Below are 27,044 nucleotides of genomic sequence, written 5' to 3'. Positions count from 1 at the left end.
ACCAAATTGTTAAAATAAGACATTTCTTGTTCTTGTATTGAGTTTTCCGGAGTTGTTTTCTCCTTTTTGTGAAGTGTGAATTGCTTGTGAATCTGCTTTGCCTGCTTACTATTGATACAGTGGCAGAGATCAATAATTCATGAACATATGGAACTGAATTTGCTCTTAAGATGAGGTAACTTGTTGACTCTGGAAACATTTTTTTGCTGGTCCGTCTCAGTTGAGCATAGTCATTATGCTCGACACTCACCTTTGACCAAAGCCTGCGACTCGTCGTTGACTCACCTCCCGAGATTGGAGGTGGAGAGAACACGTTCATCTGCCAAATCTCTTTGAAGAGCTAGCAAAAATTGTTGCAAATGCTAGCTATTCCCCTCCCACGGCCACCCTACACACTGCCTCGAGCTTTAATCTCATCACTCATAAACACTCAAATAGTGTTGGTCCTGATAGCGCCGTGGAACCCACTCACCCCCTCCTCTGTGAGGATAATCTAGTGAAGGCTGCTACTAGTTTCCCGTTTTTGGAAGTAAGGAGGAGTGCAGAATATTTTTAACAAATCCATTTGGGAGAACGGGGAGAGACTGAGACAGCGTCAGACCCGCAGCGTGCTGTGGGCCAGTCAGTGCTGTTTTACACAGACCCATTCTCCAGCTGTTTTGTGTCTCCTACCCCCATTTTTCCAGTGATGCCTCATAATTACTTCAACTAGATGCCTGTGATCATAGGTGCAGCTGTCTGTGGAGCCTTGCTGTTTGTCCTTGCCACTCGCAGGTAACATAGACCCGTGCATGGGAGGTGCGTGCAGTGGAGGTCGTCTTGTTTCACGTCCCCGAGGAGCGAGCTGGTTGCTGTGCATGCAGCAGGGCAGAAACCCCTCTGCTTGTTCTCCTCAGGTAACTCAGAACCCATAGAGCCGAAGCAGGGAGCAGGACACCTGGAGAAGAATGCTCCCTTACTGTAAGTGTATGCTTGAGTGCTGCTCAGCTTCTTGGTCTCGTTTCTGCAGCCCTCCTGTTCCCGTGGTAGGGACGCAGCAGAAATGCAGTCAGCTGGATGAGCAAGTCTCAAGTTCCTCTAATTTTGTGAAAGGTTGACAATAAAAAATGTAAGCTGAGGGACACCTTTTGAGCATTTACATGGTAGAAAGGATCTGACTCAGCTCCCAGAAAGCCAATTGACCTCATGGCTAATAGTCAAATCCTGTTGTCACACTTGTGACAGTCATCAGAAGTCAGCAGTCCTACATGTGGCTACTCATATGCCTTAGAAATTGGCAAATCATCCTGGTATTAGTCACATGATGACAGGACATTTCACAGGGGAAAAAAGCATGCATAATATTCAGAACAGACCTAGGAGAGCTTAAAGGCAGCGTGACAGCTTCTCTTTCTTCTGGTCTCCCTTGTAAGTGTGTGAGATTAACAGCAGAAGCCTTGCTTCTGATACACCACCAGTGTCCAGCCAGCCCAGTCTGTGCTGACCTTGAATAAAAGCTTTTCCTGGGGACGTGTCCTTTCCTGGGTGGTGACAGTTGCCCTGTCCCTCAGGGAATATGCCCGGGACATCCGTGATCAGACAGCGTGGGCAGCACAAGCTCCTTTCAAGGTCGTGTCAAGCAGGAGAAACCACAAGGCAAGGTGAAGACCTGCGAGTGTTTGTGGCCAAAATGAAGTTGGGCAGCAATGGGTGTAGGTGGAATCCCACGCTGACATTTTAGATACATCTAACTAGAATAAGAGATAATTACAAAGCAGCAGTGGTAAATGTCACATGTTCTGCTTCTGTAAAAGAGATGAAGTAGTGCAAACAAGTGGGCAAAGATCATGCAACCACTAAAGATCATTATGAGTAAGTACAGCAGTACAAGATCGACCTATCTTGGCATTGCCAACTTTTTTAGCTGCCAAAATGTAACGATTGTTAAATACGTGGCTTTCCAAGCAGATCATGGTAAGGCTGTTTGTGGGTGTACTGTATTGTAGGAGGTGATAACTCTGCTCCTGTACTTCCCTGTATGGGAACACAGCTTACAACTCCCACCCCAGGAGTGACTGTTGTTTTGGGGGATGTTTCTCATTTGGGTTTTCCTAGTCCAAATAACTACTCCAGACTGATTTGAAAAAAGACATGTTACGATCTCCCTTGAGGACTCCACAAATAGTTCTGTTCTGCAAGTTGTGCTGTTCTTAGCTCCGCTTCCAAGTTTTTTTTTTTTTTTTTTCTTCATTTTTAAGATCGTAAGCAACTGATTGCTTTTGAGAGGAAAGGTCTTATTCTTATTGTCAAGTTTCCTTGGAATGTCTTCATGCATGCCAGGTACCATTAAAAAAAAAAAAAAAAAAAGAGGAGTCTCATATCATCCTGATAACGTATTAACAATTGTGAAATGGTGATTGGATTGGTGTCTAGAACTTCTGTGGTTGTACAGTGAAAAGCACATGCTTATATAAAAGCACCTTTCTGTTTGCCCATGCTAAATCTTTGTGGTCAATTTTTTCCCCACAAACTCGGTGTGCCTGAATTTTTCGTTTTAATTCTGCTTTTTTTCTCTTTGCCCGTGATTACATGGGCTCAAGACATGTTACCAAACCTCCACAGTTCCAAAAACTGTAAGGTTTGTGGAAACTTCAGGGGGACTGTTGGAAAAGTACGTAAAGATGGTATCAAGACTGTGCTTAATTTATGGAAAAGAAGGGAGGTTAACACAAGAGACAGAAATCCGCTATTCTCTTTGTAAGTGAAAGGTCATGTTACTGAGCACTGCAGGGTGGATTTGTGAAAAATGAGCTCCCGTTTGCTAGGAATTAGAATGAGTATCTGACTTTTTTTTTTTCCCGCTTGTGACCTTTAAAGATGCTGCTCTTAGATTGATAAGCAGGCTGATGCATTTAGCAACCCAATCCAAAATTTCTTTCTTATAGAAACACTATCTTTCAAACACGGTTGGTATTACTTCCGCAAAACATTTCTATAAAGCCCTCCAGGGAAAGAGATGCAATGAGTGTATCTTATCTGACGTACAAAAGGAAAATTCAGATTTGCTTCAAATGAATAAAAAGGCAAATTTTCTGTGGTCTAGAACACCGTATGGAATTAGCACTCGCATTAGAGGCCATCAGGCCAAACCCCTCAGCTGGAGGACTTTCCGTACCCTCTTTTTCATTTTCGTTCCCGGGCTTGAAGGGCTCTTATCCTGTGGGTCAGTAGAGAAAGCACCGGGAGGCTGACATTGCACGCTGAAAGAGGAGATGTCGTTCTACCTCTTCCCGTTTGAAGAGGGGCATTTTGAGGCATGTGATGGGCAGATCAAAGGGTGCGTGTTGGTTGCATCTGTGACGTATCAGTGTGTTTTATCTGAGTTGTGCTGTTTTATACGAGATGGCTGTCTGCTTCCGCTTGTTGATGCAAATATTGCTGTGAAGAGCTGTGTGTTCCATCAGGTTCCTGGGCTTCACAGTGTTACTGTGTGGGTTCTGCCAAACCCACAGCTGCACGTTGCTTTGGCTGCGTGTCCACCACCCCCGGGCTGCCCGTGCACAGCTCCTGAGAGAGAGCGGCTGCTAGGAGGGCTCGGAGCAGGACTCTGAGAGCAGGGATTTGGGGAAACTGGAGCTCAAGTGGCAAAAATAATGCCAGAAGATGATGTGCTGAACTAAGAAAAAGCCTTTTATCTGTAGACAAAAGTTCCATTTTCTTCAGGTGTGATGACGCATCCTCAGGATGCGCAGAGGAAGCTCCCTGCTACTGCCTGCCTCTCTTAATTAAATGGAGGGCTTGCTTTTCCAGCTTGGCAATCTCACTGAGAGGCTTTCACTATGTTTATTTTATGTTCCTAGAGTGCTTTTGGCAAGTGAAGTGATGTGACTGTAGACACCCTTAGTATTTAAACTCCTGTAACAGGACTCTCCTGTGTTGTATGTTCTGCCAGTTCTGTCGTGCAGGCAATCTATTGCTGTCCTGGACAATTAGAGAGGAATGTGCTTCTTAGGGGGTGAAAATTTGTTCCAGATAAGCAAGTGCTTTTCTGGCGATGTCTCCTTTCATTGACCTTTTCACTCCTTATCTTTCACTTTAAGCAGGAGCTCGAAGCTTTGGGTTCTACCAAAACTGTGCACTGCATCACCCCAGAGCAATTAACGTGATGAGTTCTACTGCATCGTTTTTTTGTTTGTTTTGTTTTGTTTTTATTAAGGGGTGTGTGTGTGGTTTTGAGACACAAATAATTCTCTTGCCTCAGTTCTGAGATGCTTTCCTGACCTGGTCCTGTGTTTTGCAAAGTTTGCTATTAGCTACCTAGTGCTGCAGCACGATGCTGAAACACTCGCCCATAATGCTGTTTTCCTCTGTACTGTGGCTTGGTGTCCTGTGACAAACAGCTGATGGGCTCCCTTTCGGGTCAGCTTCAGTGGTTCTGGCACAGAAAGGGAGGGGGTGAGCTATGCTGGCAAAGCTGTCAGAATTCAGGCTTCATCTGTCTTTGATCCCTCGGCAGACAGCTTCTCCTCAGCATTTTGTTTACTGATTTTCTCTTAGTTTAAGATGCTCTGACTACTCGTTCTCTTTGGACAGAAGATGACTTCACATTTTCACATGTGCAAAGCTGTTTAAGTAAAGATGCTGAATTTCCTTGGGATACCGTGTGGGTTACAAAAAGCAAAGAATGTATACATGTAAGAAGTCTGAACACTGTAAAAATGTATTTGGACAACAGTGCGCTGAGTCTTGGAGCGTAATTTTTAACTAAATGGTGCGTTGACTTCTGACACCTCAAAGTGGCATTACGGAGTATGAATTTGTCTTACCAGCACTTGTAAAGAACAGACTCCCTTTTGTGCTAAGACATCATAGCCTCACCTCACCTGCAGGAAGTTTCAGTTCAGTGCTACTCAAACAGCATGAAGGAAGCCAAGCTTTCTCCTTTTCTGGGAGGAAAGCTTGCGTAAAGCAGTAGCGATTATACTCTTTATTTTACAGTGTTCATTTGTGAATGCCACCTTTACATAAGTACAATACTTAGGCAGTGCTCTAGCAGTACAATATCAGGGTAATGGAAATCTCATTGGACCAGCCAAGTTTCCTGGTTTTGAGCCAGACATCTGGGTTTGGTTTTTTATTGCATTCTTTAGTAGCATTAGGAAACCTAATAATGCAGCCTCTCCAGGGTATTGTGTTAAGAACCACATTCCCAACCAATTACAAAACTGTTCTACATCAGTAATGAGCCCTTACTTTGGGAAGGGATGGCGGGAAGACAAAAACACAACTTTCAATGAAAGCTGCTAAACCTTTTGACTTGAATAGATGTGTGCCTGTTAATTGGGATCGCCATCTGAAATGTTCCCTTCAGTGCTGGTGCTGTGTCCCGAGCTCTAGCAGTGGGGTAGGGAGGTGGTAGAAAGGGAAAAATGATCAAGAAGCTGTTTTTTTTAATTATTTTTTTTTCTGTTAATGGGTTTGGCAACGGTATTAAGGCATGATAAAGCATTTTTGAGACCAGAAAGGTACTCTGAGTTGTTTTCTCAACTGTGTGAGTCTCGTCATAGCAAAACTATCACGCGTATTTGGGAAGGCTTGCTTTCCCTTCCTTCAGCACCATCCTAATTAGCAGTGACGTGATCGGAGGTGGAGGAGCTGCTTTGGCAGTGCTCTTTGTTCCTTAGCACCTCCGGCCCCCGTAAGTCTCGGCAGCCAGCAGTCAGGGTAATGGCCAACCGCAGTATGGGAAGGCTGCGAAAAGAAATACGGGATTACGCACGCACTTGGCAGGAGCTTGTACTCCATTGCTAGCAGAAAGAGAGCTGTAAAACCATGATGCTGAGAACGTGCAGACCTGAAGCAGGGGGTCTGATGCTGCTGAAGCACGGGCATGAAATGAAGAACCAGGGGGGAGAAGCTCTGGGGCAGTCGGCGGGTGGTCGAGCAGGGGCTCAGGGGCCCTACACCCTCCCCAGCGTGCAAGGCTTCTATCACTGGCCTTGCATTTCTGCTTTGCACAGATGATATTACTTTTTAATTTCCTGGCTTTTGAACATCTTCACACTATGGCTAATGAGCTGCCTGGAAAATGAGGGAGGGCTCGGTAGCTTGCAGAGTGGCAGTGGCTGGAGCAGCCCTGGGTTGTAGCCGAGTGCTGGTGCTGGGCACTGCTGTGCCGGCTGGTGACAGTCCCCTGCAGCCCGTGGCAAAGGTCCTGCGTGGCTCATCAGTGTGCAGGAAGCTGGCAGTTCTCTGCATTGTCAGAAAGCGCTGGGATGTGGCTATTGGATGCATCCTATTCAAAGATAATCCCAAGCAGAAATGCACAGGTTATGTAATTGTGCGCCCAACGTACCGATGGTGTGCTTAGAAAGTGTCCTACAACGTAGATTTTATAAATAAACCACCCCCCGTTGTGTATTTGTGTTCAAGACCCGCATTTGTTTCTGGGGTGTCTGAGAGCTTGCCTCTCCCACTTGTTTTCCTCAGGCAGGCAGGTGCCCAGCGGGAGCCTGGTCGCAGTGAGATGGGTTTGGCACCTTCGGCTGCTGCCCGTTCTGCTCGGGGGGGTGCCTGTGTCTGCTGCAGCCTGCCTACCAGCATAAACCTCGTTGGTGTCTGTTTAGAAAACAAACCAAAAGCGCTCTGAGCCAGCAGGAAAAGCTCGTCCTACAGGGAACGAGAACAGCAAGGCAAGCACGGTGTATGCTGTGGCTCAGTCTGAAATACACCAGCGGTGCCGTTGCTCTAGTGGTGCGTAGCTCTGTAGGCCATTGAAAACCTTGTATTAATGAATGCACGCTCAATTGGCATTGAAAAATGATATTTTCCTTCCAGTCTGTGTGCTCAGCAACGCATTGTGTGCCCGTGCTGTGCTCAGTGTGTGTGGGTGGTGGCAGTGGGGTGGGGAGCAAGCTGGCTGCGGGCATGCCCTGGTGTCCCTGGAGGTGCTCGGTGGGGTGGTGCTGGTGGGCTCACTGTCCTTGCCCCCTGCTTGGGTGCACCAAGTGGCTCCTGGCAGTTGGCAGAGGGCAAGTGACAGGTTTAATTCATTATATTGCGTTTCAGGTTGGAAAGAAGAGTGTGGCAGCTAAATTTATTTCCTTTCTAATTCCCCGCTCCCATTTGATCACACTATTGTTTCTTTGGGCATGTTAGAAGAGAATTTGACTTAACTCATTATCTCTTGTCCCCCACGCACCCTCCATATAATCGGCTTGTTGTACGTTCTCAAATCCTTGAGCTTTATGCAGCAAGGTTTGTTAATGAGCAGAATGTATTTTTTTTTTTAATTTTTTTTAAAGGAAATTATAAGAAACAGCATACCCAGAAAATCTTATGATTCACGATCGTTTGTTGTGTTCTCATAATGCAACCTAAACTTAAAAGCCATTCATCAAACTGTAAAGGCTGCTCGTGGCTGTCTTTGGATAGCATGCAAAGGATAATTCATCCCAAACCGGAGAAAAGCACATGTTCGTTGATCCATTTCCAGGCGTGCTGCATAGATTTCCTTATTCAGGGTTGTGACAGGAAGACGAGCTGCTACCGAATTAAATATATGCAGTAGAAAAACGAAATTTTCCTGGTTGAAGTAACCTAGCTCATTTTCGGTGTTAAGCATATGGTGTCTGTGTCAAAGTGTTTTTCTACAAAACCTGAGTGTTTTATCTCATCAACCAAGCTTAATAAATTCCATTCACAGAATCTTTATTCCATGGTAATGAATTTCAAGCAGCAACCGAATGAAGCTAGCTGTTGAGATGAGTTGTACTCGCACATTGCACTTGTTGCAGAAAGGATGTTGTTGCTCAGATGTGGGCGCGTTATTAACGTAACTTGGTAGGTGGAACCCTTGTGAGCACCTTTCAGAGGTTAAAGTGATTTATGGTACCTGCAGAGTGGAACTGGTGTATCTCTTCCAGCTAACAGGTAGTCTACATTACTGATATTTTTAAGCCAGTTTTTATCTATTGTAAATTTTGTCTAGGTTATTCTCAATAAGTGTTCGCACCACTGACAGTTTAAAACCAGAAAAAAAAAAAAAAAAAAAAAAAAAAACAAACAAACAAAAAAAAACTTTTGTATAGAAGCTACCCAAGTGGCATTTCAGCGAAAGCCATTTTAAAGTTTATAAACTGCTTTTAAAAGCCAGATTGATCCAGACTGTAATTTCAGTGACTTACTAGAAAAATACCTACGATGAATTGCACTTAATGTTTGTAGCTCCAAAATATGATGCATCGTACAGTTCATTGACAGCAGTGGTATTGAAAGGTCAGGCTTTCTGGTTTCTGTTTGTTTAAAAAAGGTGGTTTTGATAGACCTTATTACGAATTAGTGTTTTATATATATATAATGTTTTTAAGTGCACATGATCTGTTTGTATCGATTAATGTTTTGGCTGAGATATAAAAGTAGGGTCAATCAGTTTGAGGCCGGGTGATCTCTAGCAACTTTAAGTTACCTGTAAGCTATTCAGCTTTGAAAAATGGGAATTCCCAAAAATGGGAATTGCTGCTGCACATTATGTTGGAAACCCAAGGGGACTGTATGATGCTACCAGTACAGAATATTGTTACTTTTGGGAGGCGAGGGGTGGGAGAGAAGAACTTCTGTTGTTCTTGGATGCAGATGCTACTCCTGAATCAGTCAAGAGTTGAAAACTTCAAATGTCATGATTGTGCTGCAGGATTGTTTGTTACAGAATGTTTCCTTTAAAAAAGAGCCTTGTTTTTAAATATTCTGCCCTTTGATGTGCTGAATACAAGAGGTCAGTCTTCCAGCTCCTTAAAAGCTGGCAAAAATAAGCAAACCTCTTTGAGCTGTTGGGGTTTGAGGAAAGAATTGTGAAGAATGTATATAATTTAAAATGTTGTTCTTTCAAGAAATGCTAAGCAAATGTCTAGTAGATTTTCGGCTGCTGTTAGCAACATCTGTAAAAGGTCTGGTGTCTCTTGTGGCATGTCGCTGGGAAGATTTGAGTGCATTCAGAATTGGTAATGGGAGCACAAGGACGAACCTCGGGAGGATGTGATTTTGAAACGCAATTATTTTAATTACAAATGAAAAGAGGGGAAGCCATTTATATGCCACATATCCGTATGCTCCTTTCTGGAGAACTGAGTGCTCGGAATTCTCCGACACCTCTGTGAGGTCCTCACAACAGCAGCGTTCAATTAAAGCTCTGTACCCCACAGCCCAAAGCAGCCTGCCCTTGGGGCTCACGAAAGCCATGCGGGCTGCTCACCGTCGGGCAGTCCTGGCACAAGAGGGTGGCTTCCTTCTGTCCCAGCTCGCTAGAAAGATGCCTTCCTCTGAGGGAAAGAAGAGTGGTGAGGAGAGAGCAAGGCAGCCAGGTGACCCTAGGTTGAAAAGGCTTTCAAACATGAGTGACCGAGGACAAATCGCCCCACCTGCGCACGCCAGCTGAGCATCCTTTCCTCTTCTGACGTGAGACTCATCGAGAGAGCTTTCAGCGGGCTGATCTGCAGCATCAGACGGTTTTAGATGGCTCTGAGCACGTATTTATGTCTTGTCACATTGAGAAACTTTGTCACTGACTGTTGTGATCATCTAATCCTGGCTAAAAGAGTAAACTCTGTGATGAAGCCAGGCGCTGCAAGCAGCTGCAGGTTTTTTGACGTTGCTTTGTAATCCTGGCCACATTGGTGCTGTGCGTGTAGAAAGAGAAGCTTTATTTAATTCTAATAATGGTAGAGATAATGTTGGCTTTGTGATAGTCTCAGGCACTGCTGTTCTGTAATATCCACTTTGGTACATGATGTGAATGACTAGCAAGGTATCAAACCTCTAAAATTTTTTTTTCTTGCTTTTCAGTGCTTGAATGGATTGCATTGGTTTATTGGAATAGCACTGACTTTGTGCTCACAGTAATTAATTCCCTTTTCCGGGCTAGGGGGAAAGTTGGTTATAATTTCCTGCGTTCTTTTATCATAAGGCCAAAGGAGAAACTCAGAATAGTGAGCAGATAGGAGCACCGCATACATGCATTTTAAATTCCGTTTCAAGCAGTTAAGAAGATAGATTTTTAGTGGAGTGGTCTCTCTCTCTCTATTAGCACACAATTTTAAAACAAGGTGACCCAGAGGATTGGTGCTAGGGTATGGTTTCCATTCCAGAGATCTCTGCCTTGACTTCTACCTCGTTGTAGCTGTAAGACACTCTCCATGCGCATACAACACACACAGTGTTTTGTTTGTTTTTTTGTTTAAGGGCAATTTAGGGGACTGGATGATGGGATTTTGCCTGGTAGGAGTTCCCATGCTGCCAAGTAGATGGAGGCAGGTTGGAGAGCGGGGGCACACCTGTACCCACTGAGGCCCTTCCAAAGGCTGGTCGTTGAGATCAGACATGTGGCGAGCATGGGTCTGTGAAGGAAACACCCCCACGATGTTCCCAACCTAGGCTGCATTCGGTTTGCTTCGGCTCCACTTTATTCGGAACCCCGTGCCCGTGTGTCCTGCCTGGCCCCGTGTCCTCCTCTCCGTGCCACACGCGCTGGTGCTTTCCAAGGGGCCCGGGGTGGCCGTCTGTTGCCTTGCCAACGCTCCGCAGCACTTTGGGTGTGAAGCAGGCTTTTAAGCAAAGCAACCCTGTTTCCGCAGCAGCAGTGTAATGCCGAGCAGATTAGGGCGATGAGAAAAGGGGGAGAGAAGGTAGAGAATGGCAGTGATTTAAAAACACTCATTTACAGGCTGCGGAAGCAGGGAATTAATACGTATTTCCAGAAACATTGAATATTCACTCCTTGCTACCTCTGAATTTGTGCAACAGTGTAATTATTTAATGATGGGTAATGGTAAAATGCATCCATTTCAAATCTGTTTTTTTTTTTTTTTTTTTTAAATGCCTTGTCTGTCTAAAGCTGCAAAGTCAGAGAGCTTGACATAGCTTACAGTCAGCTCGGTGCCTGCTGTCCTGATACCTGCTGGTGTTTGCCATTGGTGTGTCAAGGAGCACCAGCAAATTAAAAATGGCTTTTAATGGGCTTAGTTTGTATGTTTTAAAAGCTTCTCAGAGGAAAAGGGAAAAAAATTAAAAAAAGAATAATAAAAAAAAGAATTTTAAAAGTTCTTTAAAGATTTTAAATGGCTTGGCAGGGCCAGGGAGGCTTTACTGTCTCAGGGAGCAGGAGGAGGTGGTAACATGCGTATGGTTTTGTTCCACACTTGTTTTTTTTTGTGAGCAGGACTGCACCATTAGATTCTAGGGCAATGACAGCACTGTCACCAGTGTAAAGGCCTTGGCTGTGGTTTTTGGGTTTATATTGTGTTCAGTATTGGCAGCTAGAGATATGTAGCTTGAAAGACTCAAACAGCAGAAGGTGCTAGAACAAAGCAGGATGGTAATGAACAAAAGCAAAACACACAGGCTTCTGCTGGCGCTTGCTGAACGCCTGTGAAGTCCAGTAAAGAACTCCTGTGTCTTTTCATAGTGGTTTATGGGAACAGTGGTAGACATGGCAGGTGTTTAAGCTGGCAGAAATATTATCAATGGAGTTGTCACGTTGGACCGTTGTCAGGATTTTGTATTAAATCGCTAAGATAAAAAATTGGGCAAAGCAAAACAATAAAAACACAGAGAAACAAGCATGAGCTGGATGCGACAACATTTAGGTCTCTGTTGTTGTTTTGCTTCTGTACCGAGTGGTTAAATAAAGACACTGCAATTAATCATGGGGCACCAGAGCACCTTTCCTTGGCAGATGATGCAGACGGGGCAGACTGGGAGTGCCTGGCTTTCTGTCCGGCTGCTCGGTGTCAGCCGTGGCACAGCAGGGCTCGGGCTGTGGGCAGCATCCCCAGCACCAGAGCTCTTCTCTTCTTTGGCTCAGCTTTGTCCCTGCCCCTCCGTCAGCAGTTCCTCCTGGAGTCAGCTCTCTAGTTCTGGTGAGCGATGGTTAAACACCACCCGTCCCAGCATATGCAGAAACGTAGCAGAAAATTAACATTTCAGTCAAAAAGATGAAAATATGAAATGTGAAGGCTTTTTTTGCTGCAGTTTTGCCTCCGAGCATGCTGCTTCAAAGACAGCAGTGAATTGAAGTCACTAGCTGTAGCTGTCTCGTTCTTTCTTGAGGCAGTGTTTTGATAAATGTTGATGAGTTTAACTGTAAAACTAAATGACATTTATAGCACGATGTATGCTTTACCCATTGCTTAATTATATCTAATGGTGTTGCATGTAAAAGGCATTTACCATTTTACTTTTGTTTAAAATGACAATCTAAACCTCAAGGCCTGTGTTTTTTATACAAAGACGAAGACTTAATTAAAAACTAAATACAATCTATTTTTTAAAAGGCGACTGCAGTTTTAAGAAATAGGAGATAAAATTTACAAAGTGCTTGATAAAAGTACTTGTGAATTCAGAGCCGTGGAGTTCCTGTTCTTTGAACAGGTTCTGGAAAACTGGATGAGTGCAAAACCTTCTCCTTACCTCTCCTGCTGCTCCGTGATGGTGCTAAGCAATCAAAAATGTTCTCTTTCTCATTATTTCTCTATTTCTTTTATGGCTTCATTGCTGTAACTCCAGAGGCAGTAAAGGAGATGGTGCTAACACAGTTTATAAAATCATGGTTTTATTTTTGTGTGCAGTGTACGCTTTCTTTTCCTTTCCTTTCAACTTTGCCTTTCTCAAGTTAGCCAGCAAGCATACACAGCTTCCCTATTGAAAATAAGGTCTGCAGAATGAGCATGTATCAAGCGGGCTGCATCTTTAAAAATAAACACTGGATCAGAGCTTTGTGCTTCCACTCAGCTAGCAAAGCAAAGACAGCAGGTAGTAATGTGTTCAGGAGCACCTGCCCTTTCTGGTTTTGTCATGGTTTTAATGAAAGTGAATCCTATAGATGTAAAGGGGAAAAAATGCGTGCATGTGTATTGTATTTTCATATATACAAGGTTTTTTTTGTTGTTTTTTTTTTTTTTTCCACCCCAACTGGAGAGAACCACTGGGTGAGGGCTGACGGGGGCACCTGCAGATTCTGTAGCAAGTAGATTAATGTCTAAAGGCACTAGTATTGTTCTTTTACCAACATTTATAAATCTGACAGGTGGCAGATTGAGGGCTGATTCCACATTTTTTCTTCCTCTCCTGTAAAATAATAAATATGGTAAAATAGCTCTCAGAACTGCCTTTATCACAGGGATGAATCAGGACAGTTGGTGTAGCAAGAGACTTAAAACTTACAAATATGTTGCCCTTTAGGCTAGCATTCATCATTGTGTCTGATCTGGAATCTAGACTAAAGGCTTTTGTTATTATATACCTTTTTATCCTTCCTTGGAAGTTGGAATTGGAAGGAGTTCTCCCTTTGATTGTAATACTGCTGCTGCGACTATTTTTCTCCCTGATTTTGGGTTGGGGGGGTAGGGGTGCATAACCCTAGCTGATAGCGTCTGTCATTCTTTCTGTCTGACAAAAGATCTTGTCTTTAATCTCTCCCTTTAGGGGAAGACTAAAAAAAGAAAAGAAAAGAAAAAAAAAACTAAGTACAATACCCCTTCCCCATCAAACTGTGTGCGTATAGATGATGCACAGATATTTAAGTGACCTGTCTGGCCCTTGTAGCTGGATTTCACAGGCGTTGCAAAGCAGCAGAATAACTTCAGCAAAGAGATCAGCGGAAAGTTTCTCAGTTCCTTTATGAGTGTATGCAGTTATTAAGCAGAGGCAAAACAAATTAATGCTGCTTGTTTGTATTGTTTTTAAGGTGTGCTGAAGCTGAGGATCAGCCCTTAATTCCCCTCTGTAAATATAGGTTTTGCAGCACAAATGCAAAATCTGTAAGGGTCTGAAGCACTGCTGGAGGATTTGTGAAGTGTGGTAAAACACAGGGTTATAAAAACGACTAATTAGAAGTGTAAACCTTGCTCTGCCCTTGAACTGTTTGGCGAGCTTGCCGGCTCTGATGTTGTATCCTAAAATTCACAAAGGCGGCATTGTGAATCTTGCTGCAGTTTGACTTGCTGCCCACTTGGCTGCGGTGAGCTGCTGGCAGAGAGCTGCTCTGGGTAGGAAGCAGCAGGATCTGCCGGTCAGATTAGCTGTTGTATCGCATACAGTTGATAACACTCTTCGTTAGCTCCATCAGATTAAGCTCCTGGTAATCCTTGGGTAGCACGTCGGAGAGTAGTTTAGGTTTGCAGAATTATGCCGTGTATTTGAGGAGACAGAACATTATAAAATTATATTTTGCTTTTTGCACTAATGCTGTTTCCATCTCATGGTTTTTATTGAACCTAGTTATATTTGTCATTTCACGAAAGCCCCCAGCTACTGAAATCAATAGCTTTCATTAGAAACCCAGCTTGTATTGTAAAAGACAGTAGCGGCAGTTTTGGTCTTATCATAGGAAAGAAAGACCTGGAAAATATAAATTGAGTGAATCCTAGAGGCTGACAAAGCAGGAGACATGTTGTATCTTAATCTTCAGTGTTACCGTTGCTGAATGCTTGAGGTTGATAACACGGAGCTAGTTAGGGTGGGATTGAACGTCCTTGTACTGCGTAAGAATTGGCGATAACGTGCTGTCGTGCTTTCTCCAAGGGTGTATCAGCACAAGCTTTCACAAGAACCTCCTCTGGGTCTGTAAGTAATGAGGTGTACCAGAGGCAGAAGCTCTCGGAAGGTGAATTTGGCACGTCCATGGGGGTGAAGGTGGTGGAGTTAGTGATGTGTGCCGGGAGGTGAAGGCCACCAGGAGGGGAACCGGTGGTCACTGCTGATCACGTCTGGGGGATTCGGGAGGGCATGGGCAGCTTAAATGTTTGTCCGTCCAAGGTATGGACAGTGCCCGTGCCCTGCTTATGGAATTTCAAAATGTTTACATCTACAAAGAAGTAGAGAGTGTGCTGTGAAGCAGGAGGTGCAGCACCGGGTGCTGAGGCGCTGCCTTCGTGGGAAAGCCGCTCCCCTAGGAAAGCGCATCCTTCGTGCTTGTACCTGGAGGTGTAGCTTGGGATTACAAACTCTACAATTGCTCAAGCAGGCAAATATTCTTGCTTTCGAATTTCACGTAGATGAACACTTCGGAGAAAAGTTCTGGGGCTGTTTAATTGAAGTCTTACAGAAGAACTCCCGTGTGTGACACACCACGTAAAGTGCGGTAATCTCAAGCTGCCTGCGTGTTGCTTTAGTCAAAGGATGGGAATTGGTCAGAATACCCAAAGAAAAATATTGTATTCCAATTTATTATCTGCTTTTATCCCATTGTGCTTTAGGATATTTTCTACAGGTTTGCACATTTGTTATTAATTTTGTCACTGCTTGCCTATTGCGGTGGCAGAACTAAAGATTTTAGAAGAGCTTTAACTACCACGCACAGGTAGTTCAGGGAGATCCTTTTTTATGAGAGAGATCAAGCTGTTGATCAAAATTCATCTCAGATACTTCACGGAAATAAAGATTTCTTGGGTTTAAAAAGAGATTATTAAGCTTCACATTGTGACAGATGCTACTGACAGTAAAATATTATAGATGTTAAAAAAAATCCCCAAGAAATGGGTTATAGGTATGGATATAAGAATTATCTGCTCATTATAATAAAATGTTACCCATCATCTGACTTAAAACAGTTTTCCTCATTATTGGAAAATCCCATCTTTGAGTACTCTGTGTTAGCTTTTCTTTTTTTTTAGGGGGGGTGTGGGTGTTGTGCCTACAGCAGGTAATGTAGTGTCTAATAAGTGAGTGCCTACAGAAATGGGCTTTAATAGTAACAACAGAACACGTGAAAATCACCAAGACAATCTCAGAAGGGGTGGATGCAGAATAACTGAAGGTTAGAAAGTGCTTCCTGCACTTGGCTCTGTGCGGAGGACGTGATGGCAAAGGAAAATCGTGGCATGCCATAGCTGCTGCCCAGCGGTGGTAGCTGGTGGACAGTCGGGACGCTGGTAGTGGGGAGCGTAGCTTCAATGGCCATAAGAAAAGGTGGAGGAGATAAGAGTACAACCAATCCGAAATCTGAAATGTGGGGCTGCTGCCAGCCCTTACGTTACAAAAATTGAGGTGGTGATGCAGGTGACGCACCTGCAGATGCACAATTCCTCTCCTTCCATGGTTAGGATTTCAACAAAGTCTGCCCCAGCTTTAGACCCCTGTGATGGAATTGGAAATGAATGTAAGGCAGCATGAGCTGTTAAATAATGTTGTTCTAATAATGTAAATGTACTGAATGCACTCATTGTCCGTGAAAACTGAATATTTTATCAATGCTTCCTCTTCTTACCTGCAGCAACCTGCTGTACATCAGGCTTCAGTGCCTAATAGAACGAGTCACGGCAGGTACAGGAAATTCAATGTGTATTTTAAACTCCAGATTAATCAAGGTCTCCTTTCTTAGATCTAGGCTGTGTGTGTCCTTGATATTGATGTAGCTGGGAGATAAAAAAAGCAGATAAGAAATTCTGTATTAGAACAACATTAATAATAAATGAATGTTGATCCTAATTGAGTATTATTTAAACATACTGAATGGAGGCAGCAGTCTGCTGGGACCATCTTATGTTGTCAGACTATTTCTCCCTTGCTGGCTGTTGCTTCTGAGCATCTCTCTTTAGCAAGAAGACTGAATTGTTGAATTTTAGGTGGTGTCCTTGACAGATGATGACTTGCAGTGGTGATGGCTGAGCTGGAGGAGGAATGCATGCACAAAACTTGTGAAAGATACACCCGTTGCATTTCTTCTGAGGCTGTGCAGAGCTTTGCCCTTTGCTGCATTTTTGCTTTCACTCCCATGCTCTTCACTTCTCCCTTTTCATCTCTACCTGACAGCCCCATTTAGAGGCCAGCAGGCATCTCTCAGGGGTGAGTAGCTGCTGCTTTTCAGGCAGCAGATGACTTCCTCATCCTGCCTCACCAGTACCTATGCTTTCTCAAATTTTTCCACAATACATGTCTTTGAGACATGTGATGAATGATAGGAGTATGAATCAAGCATCTCCTGTCACCTGAAGTCCTCGCTGTTTCTAAATTGCTTTGTCGATGATTGAAAGCATCTTGGAGCTGGGACTCGTACACACAGTACTGAATGACCCACATAGTTGTTTGGAATCGTGGTTGTTTCACAAAGCTTCTCCCTCTTCGGTAGAAACAAAAACATTACCTACTGTCCTTTTCCCTGCTCAGTAATTGAATGATTTTTAATTGACTGGTTGTCTTCCTGTACAATGCAGAGCAATTTGGCTCTGGTGCTGCACAACCCGATCACACTCGGTGCTGTTCCTGCGCTGCAGTGCAAAGCTCAGTGCTGTGGCGTGTCAGCCCCTTAACCCAAACCACAGCTACTCACAATGTCTACAGCTGTAAGACTGGATCATACATTTTTCCATCACTTTTTAAGATGGAGATTGTTAAGGCTTCGTGAGAGTACCTCCTTCCTCCTACCACCCAGCTACAAGAAGTGCTAACCTGAAATAGGCGCAGTGGAAGTTAATTCCATGCGGTGTCTTGGTTTGCTTTCTGGCTTGAGCTCCTTGCTCTGCTCCCATTGTGTGTCTGCAGTGGTTTATTTTCCTCCCCTGGAAGGAAGCTTCACTTTTTTGATCTTTCATGGTATTTTTCTAAGTATTTTTATGACCCTAACCAGAATGAAGTTGCTCCATCACAAGGAAATTGCAGCAGCACCCTGTAAAATAAGGAGGGATGAAAGAAACTGAGGCTCTATTTTATATATTGTACTTTTTAAACATTTATTGATGATCGTACTCATAAAAAACACCTAGAAACCAGGTTGATGATGTGCTGGGCACTACAGCCTAGAATAAAAAGGACTGGTACTCACCTATTTCGTCTTGGGAGATCGTACTGCAATGAACCTCTGACGCTACGAGTGCAAAGCAGTCTGTTAATAAATGACCTTTTATTGTCTTGCAATCTACTGTGTGCTTCCAGGGTAAAAGCAAGACTTCAGCTTGTCCCAGTTTCTGGAAAACTGTTCTGGTGCATTAGTTAAACTTGTTTGAGCATCCCTACATATAAATACATATAAATAAAAGGCTGCAATAGCAACACCTTTTATTTACGAGCTGTCAGATGAGCTAAGAAATTAGTTCTAATACAGGAAAAGCATAGCCAGCAGCCTTCCAACTTAGCCATGGCAGCAAAGCATATAAATTGTGCCTGTAGACACCAGGTCCATTGTGGTGAGTGTGGCTTGTAGGGATCTCTATCCAAATGGTCAAAACGCCTTACCTTGAAATATGGTCATATTCTAAAAGGCTGTTTCTGGCAATTGCTGTAAATCCTGTTCTCTCACAAGACTTGATTTGGTTAGAAATGTGGAATAAAAGTCAGATTTGCAGAACAACAGGCTTTGTTGCAAAAGACTGTACTAATCCTGTGAGCCATGACGAATTCTTCTCTGCTGCGTTCCCGTGAGCCTTGTTTGCTGTGCCCCGCCGAGGTCAGTGACAGATAAGATCTGTATCGATTCTGAGCATCCTCTGACGGTAACCTTTGAAGGGACAGGGAATGTATGGCCGTGGAATTTTATCTATCAATATCTGAGTAATAGAAAGACAAGCATGACATCTAATCCCAACACAGGTGACAGATCATAAATCTGAACTGATATGGTTACTGGTAATGGGAGGCCTGCGAGAGGGAGGGCTGAAGGGGCGTTGATGAGCACGGTGAGATCAGGAAATGCTTCAGGCTGAGAGATCTTTGGGCCAAAAGCACATAGGTTTTTGTCATAGGAGAAGGGTTTGGATTCACAAGTGCAATATGTAAGATCAAAATGCATGTGGACTATTGGTTGTTCAGTCAAGTCGTACAATATGAAAGTCAGATGCTCGCTGCACACGTCGACTTGTAAGCAGGACTTTTTTAAGTTGACTTTTTAGGCTGGACTGGCTTTGAGAAGCGCCCAGCCCCGCAGCGCCGTGCCGAGCCTCCTGCAGCGCTCCCTCTTCAGCTGGAGACGGGGCGCTCCCAGCTCCCGGCAGCCTCCGGGGTAAATAACAGGGAGAATTTTAATAATTCAGATGGAGCACGGGTTTAGTAAAGTAACTGCTTTTCTACAGACTAACAATACTTAGCTGGCTGTGTTGCTTTAGCTGTATTTCAAATCAGTTTTCTATCTTCATACCCTTTTGGTTAGACACCAGCGGAAAGAATTCCCCAATGCAATTTCATCACACAGAAATTCACAAATGTTTAAAGTAAATAAAACCCTTGGTGTCAGTGCGGAGCTGTTGTCATCTTTTATTCTTACTATTTAAGCATGAAAAGCAATAAAGGTGGCTATAGCATTTTTTCTTCTGCAGAAATTTAATAGCTGTGCACAACTTACTCAAATTTGCAGTATATTTTTCTGAAGTGTATAATTCATAACATAAACATGCTCCCAATAATAAGCAATTTTTAGCACAATCTTGCATATTCTCTCAGAAAACAGGCGAGTAATTCAGTAGAGAAATGTTAGCTGCAGCTTAGTGAGAGGTGGGCAAAGGAGTTCTCTGCCTCACTGGGTGAATCAGTGATGAAAGGTGCTGAAAGCATTCACACGTGTGTACACTTGTTAAAATATGTATTGAGAAGAGAGGGAAAATAGGTTCCTGCAATTACAGAGGTTGAGTAAAACATATGACAAGAAAATTAAATCGCTTGCACTGAGGATGCTGAATGGTCGAAGTGTTTTCATCCCTGCAGAAAATGTTGGGGAAACCTGCTGAAATTCGGTGTAAATAACAGAACGGAAAACTTGGGGTAGCTAGGCCAAATTACGGGGTTGCTGGTAGTAATCCATTTGGATTTACTGGTCATCTAAAAATAACGTGTGCAAGTTCTCCACCTTAGATTTGGTGATGAAGTCTGTCAGAGAAGGTTGTCAAACAACCTTTAGATAACCAAGCCTGGAGAGCAAAATGCTGAGGAGGGTGATGAAGAGAGCATCTTCCAGTGCTGCTGCTCCCTGGGGACAATCTTGGACCTTCTGGTAATTCAGTATGAAGCTTTCATCTCTTGGCTCCATCTTTCTCAGCTTCTTCTTCTGAGAAATGATGAACCTTAACAAAGAATTGTTCTCTGTTTTGAAAATAGAGGCTTTGCACTTAATACCAAATACTTCCTTAATTGACAATCTGCTTCATTAGTGATAAGCAGTAGCTGTTTTCTTACAGATCTGTGACACTGGAATAGTTTCCATGAATGTTAAGCGCCCCTGCCCCTTTTTTCTACTGCAGAGGAAAAAAGCTTTTAGCTTACGCTCTTCCAGAGTGCATGCATCAGGTGATACCAAAAGCTGTAGCAACAGGATTGACATGGAAATCAGCACCCTTCATCAAAGTAACCCTTTTAAGGCTAGCTTTTGTGGTAAAGGAGGAGTAATATGCACAAAATTTGAAAGTAAATATTAATGCAGGGTGAGCATTACTATATCAATTTGCTGTAGTCTCAACTTCAGACCCGGGAGGGGAGATACTCTGTCCCATCCCCTCTATCTCATTTGAGCTTCGTCTGCTCAGTTTGGTTCTGAGCCTGCAGTGGGGTGCCTCGCTGTGAAGTAGCTGTCACTCTTGATACTCAGAGATTTTACACAGGGTAAAACTTCACATTACATTATTGAAGATGACAGACTTGCAAAGCAAAACAAACTTGAATATGAGATTTTCTAGAATTCTGTTTGTTTACCACCAGTGCTTTTTTTGAAGAGCTTCTTCCCAGTGGAGGTGGAGTTGCATTTTGGTCGTACTAAGACAGTTGCTAGTCATGGAGAAGATTTTGAAGAGAGAGTAAAAGCTACTTGACCGCAGTAAAATCTCAAAGATACTTGACTGAAGGTCACAAAACTGGTAATTAGATCTTATTAGAAGATAAAGTTGCTATTTCAAAATGTTAGCTGTAAATCCTGGTCGAAAACAATCTTCCTCTGAGTTTGAGGATAAAATTAAAAGAATAATTGTTCAGAAACACCCACATGATGCTTTAGGCTCTGTTGCCTTGGGAGGGTTTCCATTATTGAGTATTTTTGCTTGGGCTGGACTTAGAAGAGAGTCTCCGGGGCAGAAAGATGTCAGAGCAACTGGCAGACAGCTGAAGGGCGTCAACCCTTGCCATGGGCTGGTGGGGCTGAGTCACAGAAACCCAATTTTATGCTCAGAAATTGCCCTTTCACGTTGTAGTCCAAAAGCACTTGGCTTCTTCAACGGAAGTATGAGTAGTTTTCCCAACGCAGTGTTACTCAGCATGATTGCTGTGATCTGTTTACAGCTGTCTCAGGACATATTCCTTGCTCAGAGCTCCCCCCTGGATACGTGTGCTGGGTCTGGGGGGTTTCTGTTCCTGGCTCCCCCCTTCCCGTTCCCTGGGTGATGCGAAGGGTGCTGGCACGTGCTGCAAGGTGGTGTCGGATGCGTGCCAGCACTTACCCAGCATGTCAGTCCTGAGCTGCTAACGGGGAAGGCTTTCGGCATCGCTCTTTGGCAGGCAAAATGGACTGGGAGATGCGGAGAGACTAATAATGCAGTGAAATTGTGCTCACCCAGACTGGCAGGACTAACAGATGCCCTTGAAGGTTCAGTCGGTGTCTGGAGCTGGAGCTGAGCTGCTCGTGGAGGCAGCATTGCACAGCTTAGTGCCAAGCAGCTCCGTTAAGTAGCAAAGACTGAACTAGGGCCTGTTGCTGGAGTACATCTTAGCAGGGTCACACCGAAATGCTTTTGAGGGATCAGAAGATCAACCCTTGTTATTGTTTTATGGTGGTTAAGGAGCACAAGTGGGGTAAAGGTCTGTTGGTGGCACTTCACATTAACGCTACAGCATCTGCAGGCGCTGGTGGAAGCACCACATGCCCTTAAGGCTCCCAACCTTACCCCATTGGTGTGATTTGCTTAGTCAGTAGTTTGCATTTATGGGTATAAAAAGCAGCATGCCGCCTTTCCTCCTTCCCTACCATGCTTCTCAAGTTGTTCACAGTAAGCTTTTTTTATACGGGTGGAAGACAACGTATCTATTTCTGTGTATTTGAATACGTGTTGAGGATTAAAGACTGCTTATTATTGCATGGCTTTTAAGCATTATTATCCAAAGCCAGACCCAGCCCTTTCCATCACTAGTGCAGGCTGCAGCAGCTTTCCTACACGATGGAAGCCATGTCACACGCTTGCATGTGTAGGTATATTTTGTAGACAGCCTGATCTAAAATTGTTATCATTCTTTTGTGCATGAAAAGATGTCATGAAATTAACTCCGTAGAAAGCAATTGCCTTTTCTTGTCAACACAATTAGCGTGGATTGTCCATTCTTCTCAAAAGATCAAGTGTGACGATGGTTGCTTTTTAAAACAGTTTGTTGAGGCTTCAGGACCAGATGCACTGAGCTCCAGCAACTTGCTTTCAGCACGCTGCTGTCAATTCTCTTCTCTCTCTTTAAAGCAAATTTGCTGAGAACTTAAATGGTTATTTGTTCTCCTTCTTCCTGCTCTATAAGGTTGCTATATCTGATCACTACAAAATGTCTGTTCAATTACTGTAGTCTTGCTGAAAATACAGTTTGTGATACTTAACTTAAAGCAGTACTGTCTTCATGATGGGTGGAAAGAGCACAGAAACTGCTCAGGGAAAAGCAGTAACAAGGAGACAAAGCTTTTGGAGTAGGTATGTTGCTAGGTGTTCATAAAACTTGTCTAATGTTTGTCTCACCCTTTGTTGGTTATTTAACCACTGTATTCTTCCTAGATAACTGAAATTTATATATATATATATTTTTACATTAAAATTACATTAATTCTGTGGATTGATCATCATTTCATTCTTCATCAAAGACATGAACAAATAGTTTTTGTGGGTTTTTTTGTTTGTTTTTTTTTAAGCATTATTATCCAAAGTTATACCCAGCCAAATTCAAAACTCAAAGTCTTTTTTTCCCCTTTGGCTCAATTTATTAAGAAATTTTTGTTTATGTGTCAGTTTACATACTTTGTGTTTCATGAAAATTACTCTTTCTTGGAAAGCATTTGTGTCTGCATTCTGTATACTGAATCAGCAGTGCAGTTGGTCATGATGAAGTACCCATGGCTAGTGTTTTGTTAGGAATTGAAGAATCGTGTTCACAGGCACGTATTTTTAATCTTTCCCTCTTTTCTCCCTGATGCTTCGCTCTATCCCGATGTGCTACAATTGGAAAAAAGAATTAATTTTCAACGTGACCACTGCATATGAACCAAGGTCCCTGTGCTGTGTCTACCTTAGAGGAACTTGTTTTAAACACGATTTACTGGTCAATATCTCTTACTTTGCAGTCTTAGAAACAAATATTGCAGTGATCTAAGGCAGAAGTACAAGTGCAAAAATTAATTGTATAGCATCTAGCCAAAGCTTCTCCCTAAGTATGGTATCTCTCCAATTTATTCTCCCCTTCAGTAAGTGTAAAATACGTCAGTTTTTTACATTGCGCAGAGAGATTTCAATAGATGACACCAAAGAACTGCTTTGGGTAATAAAAGAGACATGCATAGCATTTTTTTTCTTCCCCTTACATTGCAGATAACTCTTCTAGTTGTTATACTTGATCATTAATGTTATATGTATGTGTTGCATGTGTATGTCAGTTCACACTGAAGCCCACCCCTGGAAGCTGACTTAATACATGCTCCTCTCTTTTTTCCTCTCTCAATAATGGTGTTTTATACTTCAGATCAAGAATGTGCTTGCATGTTACATTAAGTGCAAGTTTCTGGAGGCAGTGATGAAAAGCTTAGTCCAGGAAACTCCAGGTTTGGAGTTCTCAACACAGACGTGTCTGATACAAAACCAGTGCATGGGGGCTTTCATATTTATATATGAATAGTCAAATTTAATTAGATGAAAATAAAGCGAGAATAATTCTGTTGTTTTTTTCCATTTGCCCTGCTCATGCTCTGCCCCCCAGGAGTACTGCTAATTGGCAGATGTTTTCAGAGTTCTTTATCAATAGCAACTTTCCCTTTTTTCCCTCTCATCTACTGTGATTCTGTGCAGGATCCATAGCAGGATCCATAGTATTCAGCTTCTTCCTCCCTCTCCCCACCCAGATCTTTTCCCTGTTACAGTGATGTTGTGGTACTTTAAATGTATGTATTTCAATGAAAGTTAATACTCAGAACACTTGTGTGGTGCCAGTAAATATTAGGGAATAACTTCCTGAAATGTTGAAATTAAAATGGGTCTAGAGAGTTCTCACTTCACGTTGCATTTTTTTTTATTTCATTTGAAGTTTGTAATTGATGCTGTTCTCAGGAATAGCTTCCTCGTCGTGGTAACTGGGAGCAGATGTGAATGCAGATAACCATAAGTGTTAACTTGTACTGTCTGGTGCTGTTAGTTAAGCAAACAAATTTAGGTCAGCAGAGCAAGAGAATCTTTGCGAACAGCAACCAGATAGGATGCCCTTTGGTTCAGAATAAACACACAAAAATCCATGAAGGCTGGCTGTTTCAGAACAAGAAGCTTTGTCCTCATGTGCACTGTGCCTATCATTAACCCCAAAGCCTGAGGGAGAATAAATACTTCCTGGAGACAGATCCTGACGCCAGCCTGGACCTAGATGCTGGACTTCTAAAGCAATCAGTCAGCAGGCTTAATGTAGCAGCATTCCAGCATGAAAAGCTTCAGTGGTTTGAACTTCAAATAATTTATTTCTAAATTACTTCTACTGTAATTCTTATTAATTCAAATAGGCTTCCAAGCTGATGTAAAACTCAGTAAATGCAAGGAACAGTTTAATGAATTGAAAATAGGATTGAGTCTTTTAAAGTAAATGTAAAAAAAAAAAAAAATATGCTTGCAATAATTGCTTAGATGGAAATCGAATCTTAATAGCTTTGTTAATGATTTGTAGTGAATATTGCATTTATGAGAACATATCAAGCTGATCCTTGTGCAAGAACCTTGTTTTGAATGGGTTTGATAAAATTACTCCGTAGAAGCAGTTAGTGATGTTTAATATTTTTGCCTTTACTGCTGTTGAAATATTTGAACGTAGAGGTCCTCAGGTTTACACTGGCATCTGGCTGCTGGAGAGGCGCTGGTTCTTCTGCCCAAAAATGCAAACCCTATTTTGAGTTTTACCAAAACCTTGCATTTTTCCATCATAGCCAGCTTAGGAGTCGGACTGTCTCCTGCCCTGGCCCTGCACAAACATGCTGTGAAGCAGCAGAAGGCTCTGGCATGTGGTCTGGTCACCCTGCTCCAGCTCCACTCGGTTAGGTGCTCGCACACCTTCTCTTAATTTGACAAACTGATAGTCAAGGTTTCAAAATTTCTCCCATTTTATTTCATTTCTTATGCCATCAACAAGTAAAGCTTACTTGCACTTGCCTCCTTGTCCATAATGTTTGTATGCTTTGAAAGCAGACAAGATCTTGCTGCTCCGCCTTTCCACCGCAGTCTTCCAGCTTTAACCTGATAAAGAATATGTGGAGAAACTGAAATGCAAAACGCTTTTTCAAATTATGATCCTCTGCAATCTTTAAAATGTGAAACAAATTTCTCAGTGTGCATCTGATCTAATGATTCAATTCATTAGAGAGAGAGTTTTGAGGTGATGACCTATAAATGATTACAAGACTCCCACGGCATAATTGCATCGAGCTCTTTTTTCCTGCCTCTGGACATTAATAGCACCCACTGATTAGACATTAAGTAAAAACCAGCTCACAAAAGTATATCTGTTAAAGTCAAAGGATAAATGCCTTTTTCAGCAAATTGTTCTTTCAAGGTAATTTAACAATATTTGTCTTTTTAAGAGAGGAAGCAAATTCTACTATCTCCGTGCATGTGGCATGAACCTTACACTCCTGGGGCTGCTACAAGTATTAAAGCCTGGAGGGGTGTGTGAAGTCCAGTGAGATTTTTCCCCCGTCTTCTACTTTTTATTATTCAAAATATAATGGAGAGAATGTACTGAGTTAAAGTGACTTTGCAATAAAAAAACAAGCTCTGTAATGGGGCCATACAGTAGGCATTTTGCAGCTATGGACCTCTCTTCCAGTTGTTCCTCTTCAATTCACTGATGTCCAGTACAGCTTGGGGGGCAGAATACTTTCTTGAATTCCCTGGTATTGTAATTCTGTGTGTTTATCATGTAGGTGATTGCATCTGTTCAATGAAAATAATACCAGCCCCAGCAAAACAAACAAACAAACAAATGGCTGTAGAATATGTTTGCTGCTGAACACATACTGCACAAACCCTGACCTCCTGGGGCTGTCACAGGGGCTGGCATAGGTTCCTATTTCGGGTGTAGGAACCTACTGAAGTTTGATCTTTTTGTTGGTACTCAGTTATATGATTCCAAATGAAACTTGCTGATGTCATTTTTCATTTTCATATTTCATCTTCCCTTTCTTCTTAAGGTGATGGTCAGAATTTGGTTACAGAAGATGTGACGGTAGTGGAGGGAGATGTTGCCACCATCAGCTGTAGAGTCAAAAACAGCGATGACTCAGTGATTCAGCTCCTGAATCCCAACAGACAAACGATTTATTTCAGAGATTTCAGACGTAAGTTTCATCTTTTAATATTTGGTAACAACTTTTGCTGTACCCTGCTTGCACTTGGGATAAAGCATTTGCTGAGATCTCTTCTTTTAATTTAATGTTAGACACTTAAAGTTTAGTCAATTCTTTAGAGGGCAGATGAAACAGGCAATCATAATCTTTCTCCTTAATGGAAACCTTGATGGTCCCCTTTAAAAGTCAGACTGTCTTACTTTGCAATAGGAATTGATTGTAGTAATTCAGGGTGAATTGCAATTGAGTGCCAAATATTTAGCTGACACAAACAAATTGAATAGGGCAAAGCAGAGACGGTGCAATGTTCTCAGAGGTAATCTGTTTGGTTTGAAGACAGAAATTTTCAAGACAATCTATGCCTCTTTATAGCCAAAACAAAATCTCCCATCACTGCGATGTCCAGTGAATGAGTCTGGCTTTGTTTCCTGTTGTGACAATACCATGGGAGCCTCATAGCGGCAATGAAATGTTTGAAATTCTTTGCATTAATGTCACAGCAGAGACTAGAGATGCTGGCACATTATAGAAACGCATGGCAGAT

At 42.7% G+C, this 27,044-nt stretch overlaps 1 protein-coding gene across 8 annotated transcripts in view; it reads left to right on the top strand.

Annotated features, from left to right (window-relative positions):
* Positions 1-27,044, top strand: part of CADM1 (cell adhesion molecule 1) — a 176,486-nt gene that overhangs the window by 91,919 nt on the left and 57,523 nt on the right. For all 8 annotated transcript variants that reach the window (XM_084495648.1, XM_084495647.1, XM_084495645.1 and 5 more), the window contains exon 2: positions 26,345-26,491. In XM_084495648.1, coding sequence (XP_084351774.1) covers positions 26,345-26,491 — 147 coding nt within the window. The remainder of the gene's footprint in view (positions 1-26,344; positions 26,492-27,044) is intronic.

Source organism: Aythya ferina (genome assembly GCF_964211825.1).
Source record: "Aythya ferina genome assembly, chromosome: 22".
In the NCBI taxonomy this organism is placed as follows: Eukaryota; Metazoa; Chordata; class Aves; order Anseriformes; family Anatidae; genus Aythya; species Aythya ferina.
This window is presented reverse-complemented; position numbering and strand designations above follow the sequence as displayed.